This window comes from Narcine bancroftii, chromosome 4 (assembly GCF_036971445.1).
Source record: "Narcine bancroftii isolate sNarBan1 chromosome 4, sNarBan1.hap1, whole genome shotgun sequence".
Lineage (NCBI taxonomy): Eukaryota > Metazoa > Chordata > Chondrichthyes > Torpediniformes > Narcinidae > Narcine > Narcine bancroftii.
In genome coordinates, this window is record NC_091472.1 from 215,040,729 (window position 1) to 215,052,980 (window position 12,252).

General features: G+C 43.5%; 1 protein-coding gene across 3 annotated transcripts in view; it reads right to left on the reverse strand.

Moving 5' to 3' along the window:
- The window catches only part of LOC138761580 (INO80 complex subunit D-like), a 186,804-nt gene that overhangs the window by 108,334 nt on the left and 66,218 nt on the right, over nt 1-12,252 (reverse strand). For all 3 annotated transcript variants that reach the window (XM_069933914.1, XM_069933916.1, XM_069933915.1), the window contains one exon: nt 842-1,088. In XM_069933914.1, coding sequence (XP_069790015.1) covers nt 842-1,059 — 218 coding nt within the window. In that variant the 5' untranslated portion in view covers nt 1,060-1,088. The remainder of the gene's footprint in view (nt 1-841; nt 1,089-12,252) is intronic.

Below are 12,252 nucleotides of genomic sequence, written 5' to 3' on the forward strand. Positions count from 1 at the left end.
TCTTTCTGCATATGTTGCTATTTATTGCTGTTAAATGGTAACGTGCCTCATGTGTCATAAAAGCACAAATCCCAGCAGAGCTAGAAGAGACCCGTGTCAATTTTCTGCTGTGGATAAAATATTAATTACTTGGGCAAGGCCGGACATTGTGGTCCAAGGATTACTTGCTGTACTGCACTGCAATAATATCAGGGCAAGTGAAACACAAAGGAGACAAGTCAGGGCACCGTCAGAAGAGATCCTGAACACCTCCTTCTTTGTGGAATTCTATACCACTATTAATTTTCAACCTGGGAATAAGAAGAGTTAGAAACACTTGCTATTTTATCATCTACCACAGAGTTCATTCAACACGTTGGATATTTAAATAGTCTGATGGTCCCTAAACATCAACCGTCCTCTCCTTTTCTTCTGGATTCTTTTTTAATACATGGAACTGCACCATTCATTTATCGTGGCAACATTACCAAGGTTCTATTCCTAAAGTGCAGGAGATGCACGATGATAAAAGATGGAAAAGTGGTGCGTTTTTTTACTGAGAGAAAATGGCACAAGTTTGCAGGTTGAACCTGAAAAGGGAGTAATTTATTCTGCAGTTCTTTAAAGCATCTTATTGTATTGACTCTGTTTTGAGAAATTAGGAATAAATTTATATTTAACTCATGGGCAATAAATATCAGATTTAGCAGAAGGACATTTTAAACAATATCCACTATTGAATTCAGCGAGAGTAAAAGTGTGTGCAGTATATAACCAAGGGTTGGATCTGATCCCAGCAGGTTGATTACAATTCCACAGCAACCCAAGGACAGTGTCACCCCAGTAGGAAAAGTTGACTTGCCTCCGGTCTTCAGATTTCGGGATGGGGTTTGTACACCGCTGGCTGTTGTACTTGGCCACAAATTCACATTGCTTGAAAGGAGCAGTTTTGTCCTCCAGAACGTGGCGGATGCAGAATGCGTAGCCGTTGAGCCGGCGCTGCTTGCAAAGCTTGGGGCTGTAGGAGCACAATGGCTTGTTATCGACCTCTGAGAAGTGTATGTGTTTGCCTTCATACATCACGTGATTCTTCTCCTTGTGAACATTAGCTACAGAGAAAAAAGGCAGAATGTCAGATACAAACTGAAAGAAGAGAACTTGGAGGGGTAACTAACACCTATGACCAGCTTGGTTAGGAAAGGAATTGGTACATCCCAGCCTTCCTTGATTTATTCTCTTGAGACACCATTTGTGTCTACCAATTCCCCTTGTGGCCTGCCTTTCACTTTTCTGGATTCTGACCTTGAGCAGACTAGTCAACCAATGGGATGCTCTGAAGCGGAGGTGAGGAAACCATAACTGTTTTCACCATGAGGCAATAGGGATTAGGAAGCCTGTTCAATTTTTTTTGGTTCGTGGCCACAATGAAAATTGGTAGTGCACTTGCCTTGGAAACAGACGATTGTGGGCTGAAGTCCCATTCCAGAAAAATCAAGGCTTGACCTCCAGTGCAACACTGAAGGGATCTAGTATAAGCAGATGTGGCTGCTCAGATGAGATGTTAAACAAGGACCTGCTTGCTTGCGCAAGTGGATGTGATAGATCCTGTGGCGAATTGTGAAGAGCAGCTACAATACTTTTTTCACTACTCGAGCCAACACTGAACTCACAATCAATCAGTTGACCTGGTCCTTTGTTCGTTTTTGTGGAATCTCACCATGCACAAATCAACTGCTGCACCCATGTACCAGAACGGTAATTGCACTTGATTAGCTTCATAAAGAATTGGGATTGTCTTGAGGTCATGACTCGATAAAAATGTGAATCTTTTCCCTGACCCAGGCACATGGAGGTCTGCTACAGCCTGTCAACTGCTACAGCAACTGAGCTCAGGGCCTAGGCTTCAGACTGAACTAACACCAGGTTTATTAACTGTTTTTGTACAAATGATTTATTAATGATCAAAGAAAAGTGTACTAAGGTTTCTATCTGATTGCTAATATCTTTGCAGTTTCAAAACAAGACACACAAGATCTGACATTATACTCTATAAGACTATAAGACATAGCAGACATAGACCATTCAGCCCATGGAGTCTGCCCTGGCATTTAATCATGAGCTGATGGATTTTGCCACTCAACCCCACTGCCCAGCCTTTTCCCCGTAACCTTTAATGCCAGAGCTTTCATCTGCCTTAAATACGCCCAATGACCTAGCCTCCACAACCACCTGTGGCAATAAATTCCACTCTCTTGGTGAAGAAATTCCAGTCATTCTTCAATCCTAAATTGTGCTCTCTTGTCCTAGACACCCCTACCATGGGAAACAACTTTTCTACATCTACTCTGTCCATGCCTTTCAACATTCAAAATGTTTCAATTAGACCCCCTCCCATCCTCCTGAATTCCAACGAGTACAAGTCAATAGCTTTCAAACATTCCCTTGTATAATAACCCTTTCATTCTCAGAATCATGCTCGTGAACCTCCTCTGAACCCTATCCAACATCAACACATCCTTTCTTAAATATGGAGCTCAAAATTACTCACATTTCTCCAAATGAAGTCTCACCAATCCCTAATAAAGCCTCAACATCACATCCTTCCTCTTATATTCTATTCTAATTGAAATGAATGCCAGCATTGCATTTGATTTTTTCACCACTAACTTCAGGTTCTCCTACATGAGGATTTCCAGGTTATCTGGGTATTTTCAAATTTCTCCCCATTTAAAAAACTGTCTCCCCATTTATTTTTTCTACCAAAGTGCATGACCCTACACTTTCCAACATTGGATTTCATTTGCCACCTCTCTGCCATTGTCCTCATCTAAGTCCTTCTGCAGCCTCCCTGTTTCTTCAATACTACTTGCTCCTCCACCTACCTTCGTCTCCTCTGGAAACCTGGCCACAAAGCCAATCATTCTTTCACCCAAATCATTAATATACCACATAAAAAGAAGCAGCCCAATTCCAACTGGCAGCCAACCAGAGAATGATCCCTGTATTCTGACTTTCTGCTTTCTGCCAATCAGTCAATGCTCTACCCACACAGTGTGCTTCCTGTTATACCATGGGCTCTTATCTTATTGAGTAACCTTTGACAAGTAGCCTTGTCAAAGGCCTTCTGAAAATCCAAATATACAACATCTACTGTTTCTCCTTTATCTAGACTGCTTGTTATTTCTTCAAAGAATTCCAATAGGTTTGTCAAGCAAAATTTTCCCTTAAGGAAACCATACTCATTAGCACTAAATACCTGTGTCAAATATAGTCAGGTCTAGTATTTTGCTTTTGGACATAGATTTAAGTTTATTCCACTTTGTCCTGGTGTTGGAAATCTGCTCCAACCTTCTGCTGAATTTGGATCTGCATATATGCTGCTTTCACACACATCATTGACTCTTGATTTTGTGCTTTCAGTTTAGATCTAGAGCAGTAGTTTTCAAACTTTTTCTTTCCATTCACATACCACCTTAAGTAATTCCTATGCCATAAGTGCTCTGTGATTAGTAAAGGATTGCTTAATGTGGTATGTGAGTAGGAAGGGACCAATTGTTACTAAAATATTTTGCTTGAGAAAAATTGTCATTGGCCCAGTTCCTTTGGAGTTATAAAACAGTGCACATAATGAGTCAATTAGGTTCAATTAAAACAGTGGTTTTCAAATTTTTTCTTTCCACTCACATGCCATTTTAAAGAATCCTTTAGTAATCACAGAGTGCTATGGCATAGGGATTGCTTAAGGTGGTATGTGAGTGGAGAGAAAAAGTTTGAAAACACTGATATAGAGGGTGTTCGATAAACACTAATTTATTCTTCCAGATAACATTTCAAAATTCATGGTCTATGGCTCAAGACAAGGTGTATAGAGGCATAATATAACCACGAATAATGCAGACATAAAACGATAATGGATCACTGTAATTAAAAAGAGCAGCAACTCCTCCACAAGCTTTACATAAACATGAATGGTTTTGACACATCTTTCTTCAATTTTACTGAATGTGAAATTGTCAATCCAGTCCAACAGAACAAAAAAAATTCACTGGCTAAACATTTCGACATAGGCATCAATTTTAATAGAAAACACTTTGGCAATAATGCAGTTAAATGTGCTTCATGCTTTTGTGCTCATTTTAATAGACAGAAAACGAAAGAAATCTAATCATAAAACATTCTGCTTTTCACTATTTTATCAATGATGCAAGAACAAAAAAGTTAAGAAACACAAGAGCTTAAAAAGGAGTAAGAACACAGCCCTTTACACCTGCACATTTAATTTGATTCTTTTTTTTTCTGCTCCAGTTTCCTGCACTTGTGGCGGCACACCACTAGGCAGGTGAACCAGCCCCACTTGTAATCGAAGCGATGGGGCAGCCGGCCAAAATGGCGCTGTCGGGGGTTTTCCCTTCTTCTCAGCACAGGCCTGCGCTGGGGAACCAAGTGACGCCCAGGTGACGTCAACACCCCCCACCCCCAGGTCCGGGCTGGGAGTACAAGTCCAGTCCAGCAGCCTGCAATAAATCAATTCTGCTCACTGAGCTCAACCCATCCTACACACTAACCCTATATCCCTAGTTCTCTCAATACTTGAGGATCTCTATCTTGATCATATTCTGAGCTTCCACAGCCCTTTTGGGAACAGACTCCCAAAAATTCAACACCCTCCAGGTTACAACATTTCTTCTCAACTCAGGTGCCTTTATTTTGAGAATTTTTTTTTATCCTGTCATGCCCTGCAAGAATTTTGTTCATTTCAGAAGACCACCTCAGGCTGCTGTTCTTCAACCAGCTACGATCATTCTACAGAGGCTGATGGAGAAGCTGTCCTTGCTGGGCCTCAACACCCCTGTCTGTAACTGGAGTATGGATTTGCAAACAATTTGTCTGGATTGGAAGCAGAACGTCAAGCTGAGCACTGGCATATCTCAGAGCTGTGTTCCTGTTCATGTACTGACTGACGACTGATCCACCTAGATCCACCTCCAAGAGTGTCATCAAGTCGTTGGTCTCATCAGCAACAACGATGAGTCACATTACAGAGAAGCGGTGTAAAATCTCATGACATGATGCATAAATAACAACCTGAGTCTCAATGTGGACAAGACAAAGGAAATGATTGTGGTCTTCAGGAGGACCAGGAATGATCATCCTCCACTACATATTAATAACTCCAGTAGTAGAGAACACCAAGTTCGTTGGAGTCCACTTAATTTGTGACCTATCCTGGACTCACAACACCTCCTCACTTGTCAGGAAGTGCAACAGTGACTACACTTCATGAGAAAACTGAAGTGGGCAAAGCTACCTGCCATCATTGTGTCACTTTCTACAGGAGTTCTATTGAGAGCATCCTGGCCAGCTACATCACAGTGTGGTATAGTTGTTGTAGAGAATTGGATCGGAGGACAATCTGTGGCAAAGATGATCATTGGGGTCTTCCTGCCCACCATTGACATGATCGATCAGGATAGTTGTCTGAAGGAGGCACGCAAAATCGTTGAGGACTCCTACCACCCTGTACACAGCATCTTTTTGCTAATCCCATCAGGAATGAGATACAGGAGTATCAAAGCCAGCACAACCAGGCTGAGAAACAGCTTCTTCTTCCTACGGGCAATGAGAATGCTGAACAACTAAATGAATTGCTCTCACTAACTATCTGAGACTCTCATATTTACTTTATACAGGTACACAATCCTTTATCCCGACATCTAAAATCTGGAAAGCTCCAAAAACTGGCATTTTTTCCTGGTGCTGGTACAGCGGAGGGAGGGAGGGAGAGAGAGAGAGAGAGAGAGAGAGAGAGAGAGAGAGAGAGAGAGAGAGAGAGAGAGAGAGAGAGAGAGAGAGAGAGAGAGAGAGAGAGAGAGAGAGAGAGAGAGAGAGAGAGCAGTGCGACTAGGTTGGGTGGAGGGGAGGGGGAGAGAGATGGCAGCGTGACTTGGGTGGGCGAGGGAGTGAGAGACGCCAGCGCGACTCAGGTGAGCGAGGGTGGGAGAGAGATGGCAGTGCGACTTGGGTGAGCGGTGGGGGGGGGGGGAGGAGAGAGAGAGAGATGGCAGCACAACTCGGGTGGGCGAGGGAGAGCGACTGAAAGGGGTAGCGACTGAAAGGGGGTCGATGCAGCAGCGCAATTCGGGTGGGCTTAAATCTGGGGCAGCTGGCTTTTGTCCTGAAATCTGGAAAAATCCAAAATCCAGAATACACTGTCCCCCAAGGGGTCCAGATAAAGGATGATATATATATATATATATATATAATTTTTTTTTGCTTGTCTGTATGTGTGCTACATCTGGTTCTATGTTTACGTGTTTTGTACTGGGGAACGCTGTTTCGTCATGTTGTACTTGTGCAATCAGTTGATAAATAAACTTGAACTTGTTCTTCTGAACTCAAGAGAGAAACCTGCTTAATCCCTCTTTCAAAGAACAAATTTACCACCACAGAATCAACCTAGAAAATATTGTACTCTCAAAATCAGGAAGAATGGGATTTGTGCACGGTATAAGTACCACCTTCACATCAAAGACATACTCAATTAGAGAATACATCTTTACTCTTGTACTCAAATAGTCTTGCAATAAAGACCAATGTATCACTTGCCTTCCGAATTGTTTGTTCGGCATGAACGTTACTATTAGCAATTTGTGTACCTCGGGCCCTTTGACAACCAACATCTTCAACCCCTCACCACCTGAGCGGTCAACCTCACATTTTCTACATTATATTCCACCTATTATGTTCTCGCTCAGCTCAGCAGAATTCTGCTCTCCACCAGCTATGTACCATCAGCAAACCTAGCATTATCAGACTTGGTTTGCTCCTTCTGAATCATGAAAAGTTGGGACCCCAGGACTAATCCTCTAGTCACAATAATTCAACTTGAAAATATCCTGTTTATCACTACTCTGATTTTTATCCTATTAAACCAAGTCTCAATCTGTGCCATACCCACATTGTAGGCTCTGAATTTGTTTAATAACTGATTCAACTTCTTTCAGGTCCAAATGCGCCATCGCAACTGGTTTACACTTATTTATTCTGCGAGCCTCAACCTAAAAAAAACATTGTGTGAAATTGGCAGCAAAGAGAAAACCTGGAGCTACTCACTGCATGAGATAGTAACCATGGAGGTAAAAATGTAGTTTATGTTTCAGGTTGGTGGCATTATTTCATCCATAGTGCCATAGTGCCTCCAGCCCCATGATTTTCCAATAACTCCACTTCCTCTGCAAGACTAATAAATTGCCATGATAGGCTCATTGTTTCTCTTCATCACAGGCAGATAGAACTTATTTCTTCCTGCCTCGACTGTTTTCTCTGCCCTCATCAGAACCTTTTCACGTAGATCTGTGACACCTCACCACATTTGGCAGTTTCTAGTTCCTTGGCTGAAAAAAACTGACTTATATTTGTCCCTCTACACCTCCTCCCCACTGAGAATGGCTTGAAGACCCCTCACTTTTCCTGAACAGAGGTCCAACCATTCCTCCTTCAGCACATGCGTGTTCTTACACTTCACTCTGCTATATTCACCAAACAGAAGCTACAGCAAGCATTATGCTTGTACAGGAGATCACAGTATTCCTGCCTCTGTGTGATGTTTAGTCCTCTTTTAAGACCCCCTCAGGTGCTGCCCTCTAATTATTTTTCTAATACATTGATTGTTGGGGTCCTGCTTCTTGCAATCATAGAGAACCAGGGAAATTGCATCACTTTGACTCCCAATGTTCATTCTGCTTATGCTTCTCAGATCCGTTAATGACACTTACCTCCTTTCTATTATCATCTCAGAGGATAGTTTAATGACCAATTCCCCTTAGGTGCCTGTAGACTATCACAGCCAATTTGACAGCATCTCTTCCCATTCTGCCTTCTGCAAATATTCTATTCAGCCAGTTTCCCTGGCTCCTCCAGGATGACAGCAGTGCTTGAGACATTTTCCTTTTTTGTTAATATTGGCATGCCCTCTCTTGAATGACAGAGATTATGTCTGTTCCAGTCCCTGCACTACAACTCTCAACTTTTTCCTTCCATCCAGAGCAATACCCTTCTCCTTGTCCTCATCACCCATCTCCCACCTACCAGCATTTCCACCACCTTTAACAAAGTGTCACTAGCAGACACCTCTGCCCCTCTCCTGTTAGAATTCTGAAACAACCATTCTTCCTACAACTCCCTGGTTCTCTCTGCATCTCCATCAATTACCATTTCCTTTCTCACAACACCTTGTCTTCAACCATCAAGGATATGTAATACCTACTGTTTTACCTCTTCTCTCTTTATCATCCAGGGACCCAAACCATTCCTTCCAGGTGAAGTAGCGATTCATTTTCATTCTCCCCAATCTAGTGTGGTGTATGTGGTGCTTCAGACATGGTCTTCTCTGTATTGCAGAAGCCAAACGTAGACTGAATTTCTGCTTTGTAGATCTATTCTGTCTGCATGGGTTACCCTGACCTCCCAGCTCCCTGTCACTTTTAATTCTCCTTCACACTACTGGGGCCTCTTTGGCTTTGGCCTCCAACATTATTCTTCCATGTTACAGCCCGTAGGACTCAATACTGAAATCAATGATGTCAGATAACCAGCCTTTCCAGTAAGTCAAGATGAGCTTTATTCTAATGAAAGCTCATCAATCGGTAACATTATCTCCATTTTCAAGGACCACAGATGCTATCTGGCCTATCAAGCATTTTCATTCATTTCAGATTTCAACAAATGATGTGCTCTGCATCTCATATACCCCTTTTACACAGAGATCCCACTAAAGTAGGGTGTGAACAACCTGTACTTAAAGCCAGGTCAAGTCGGGGCATTCACACTGAACCAAGAAAAGCCGAGTCAGTAAGACCTTTTACATAGCAACCTGGGTCAAAAAGTGTAATCTGCAGCATTACAGCATTGACATTCTGGGAAGGTGGGTAATTTACACAGGAGCCAATGCAAAATACATCAGCTCTGATACTACCTACCTTGGCAGATAAGTACCAGGATGAAAATGACCCCTCATCCTGGTTTCATCGCTTTCACATTGGTAAGTGAAGCAGTTAATTACCGTCTTTCAAAGACAGTGTAAAAGGGCTTATAGTTCCAGCAGTGTTTGGCTCCATTTTCCCATTGCTCTTTGCAACTGAAAGTCTGGCTGTGCCCTCACCACTGAAAGAATGTCTGTTCCTGCACATTTACAGTTTCAGATGAGAGGTCATCGAGATGAAATATCAGAATCAGGATTTATTGTTGTGAACAAGTCATGAAATTTGTTGTTTTGCAGCAGCATCAGAGTGAAAATATTTATATTATAAACTATCTTACAATATTACTATGAAAAATAAAATATTAATAATAACAGGGCAGGAAAAGTAAGGCAGGGTCTTTGGTTCATTGATTATTCAGGAATCTGATGGCGAGGGGGAGAAAGAAGTTGTCCTTATGCTGCCGAGTGCTTGCTTTTAGTCTCCTGTATCTTTTTCCCGATGATAATAGAATGAAGAGATGGTGGGGTCTTTGAGGATAGAGGCTGCTTTTTTAAGACACCACCTCATGTAGATGCCTATGATGTTGCAGTGCAAGTTAACAACCCTCTGGAGTTTATTCTTGTCCTGAGAGTTGGTGCCTCCATACCAGGCAGTGATGCAACCAACCAGAATACTCTCCACGGTGCACCTGTAGTTTACGAGTGTTTGGTGACCTACGGTGATAACCCACTTCAGATACCTCACAAAGTATAGACACTGGCGAACCTTCTTTGTGATTGCATCAACGTGGAGGCTCCAGGACAGAACCTCTGAGAGGAATTTGAAGTTCATGACCCTCTCCACTACTGAGCCCTTGATCATGTTCCCCTGACTTCCTCCTGAAGTCCATAATTATCTCCTTGGATTTGCTGATGTTGAGCACAAGGTTGTTGTCGTAACACCATTCAACAAGCTGGTCCATCTCCCTCCTGTACGTTTCCTCATTGCCAATTGTGATTCTGCCAACAACTGTGGTGTCATCAGCAAACTTGTAGATGGCATTGGAATTGTGCCTGGCCACACAGTCATGGGTGTATAATGAGTAGAGCAATGGACTAAGCACTGATCCTTGGGGTGCACCTGTGTTGATGGTCAGTGAGGAGGGGACGTTGTTTCCAATTCGTACTGACTGTGGTCTTCCAATGAGAAAATTGAGGATCCAGTTGCGGAGGGGGGGGGGGGGGGGTGGGGGGTGGGGTTCAGAGGCCCAGAGTTTGTAGATTTTGACCAGCACTGAGGGAACAATGGTTTTGAAGGCTGCGCTGTAGTCTATGAAGACCAACTATGAATTGGTATTGAAGGCTGCGCTGTAGTCTATGAAGACCAGTATGAATTGGTATTTTCAAGTTAATCCAAATCTGAGTAGAGAGCCAGTGATATTTCATCCACCTGATCAACTCCAGCATTATCTATTCCTCTGTGAAATACAATTTCCCTTCAGAGTTACATTTTGACTTTGCCCATTTTTACTTTTTGAGCACCCAGTTACCATTTCTTTTAACAAAAGATTATAGCACTTCCTCTCCTATTGCTCTATAGTTCCCCATTTTCTCTCTCCTTCCACTCTTAAATAATGGTGCCACTCTATTGTCAGTTTGCGTGATCCATGTTTGCGGGCCCCCACAGGATTAGGAGTTCCCAGAGGCCGGGGGGGGGGACAGGGGAAGGGGGGGGGACAAAGGACTCTGGGAGGTGCATGACTTCAGAGGTTAAGTGATTGTGATAGAACCCCAACTAGAATTTTTTTTAAACACCTGCAAAGAATCCATTAAACAGTTCTGTTAGTTCAGCTCACAGACAACTTCTGTTGTGCTTTATTCACTATATCACTCGCTACTTTGGTGACCCTGATGGTCCAAATAACATTTTGGACCTCACTTATGCTCAAACTTCCAGTATTTTGGACCTCGCATCCACAGGTCTGGTTCGAGCAGTTCCATCTATGCCAGATTACCATTGACCCAACCAAATATTACTATGTCAAGGCATCGCTGGACCAAGACACTGTGGGGCGTATTGTCGATTTCTTACGCCAGCCTCCAGCCAACAGGTATGAAGCCATCGAAGTCCTGCTCATATGTATTTACGGTCTTTCCTGATGCAACAGGGCAGCATGACTTCTCCATATGTCCAGCATGGGCAACCACACTCCTTCCGAACTAATGAACGGGATGTTGGCGCTCATGGACTGCTTTTCAAGCAACTTTTTCTCAAGCAAATGCCAGAAGACATGATTTTGCTGCTTGCAGACGAAGACTTTAATGACCTCTGTCATGTAGCAGCCCATGATGATGAGTTGTGGCATGCTAAGCAGCATGGTAGACTTTCAGTTTGGTGCATAGTGGTGCCTCAGTGCAATTGGAGAACAGTGGTGCTAGTACCATCAGAGATGGGAAGGAGCAGCAGCTTGCCGCTGCCGTCCCCCCTGCATGCATCTGGGAAAAGCTGAGGCCGGCTGTCGGTAGTGGCGGCCAGCCATAAGAACCTCCTCCTTTTCCTCTGGGATCGACTCTCACGCCATCGGTTCTTGGTTGACACTGGAGTGGAGGTTAGCATGTTTCCCTCATCTGGCCCTCCTCTCCCAGCCACTAACAACAGCAGCATGAGGAGATATGGGTCGCAGACAATTCTACTCGATTTTAACTTGTCACGGTTCAGTTGGTCCTTCACCATTGCTGATGTATCACAGCCAATCCAAGAAGCTGATTTTTGCGAGTACACTCCCTTCTAGTACATCTCAGAGGTCACTGCCTAGTTAATTTACCTAGTCCCTCACTTTGCACCTCGCAAGGTTGCCCACATCTCACCTTGACTCGGTAATGTACTCTGAAAATGAATTTGCCAGAATCCTAGTGGAATTCCCCAGCATTATTATTCCTCAGTTCTGGACGGCCCAACCGAAACATGGAGTTCAGCACCACATTCCAACTCATGATTGTCGCCTACATGCTCGAGCGCACAGGCCACCTCCAGATAAATTATTGACATTGGTGGCAGGCAAGAAGCAGTTTCAGTAGATCATCTTAAGCCAGCATGCATGGGCCTAGAACAGCCGGTACGACTGGCATCCCCCCACACCGGCCATTCTAACCGTATAGGCGAGACTGCAGTGCCACCTCCAAATTCCGGTTCTTGGTAGGGGCGGCTTATGTGGCGAACCATGCCACTTTAATGTCAAACCAGCAACTGTGGTTACGGGCCTCAGCAGGATCAAGAGTTCCTGGTGGACGGGGGAAACAAAGAACTCGGGGAG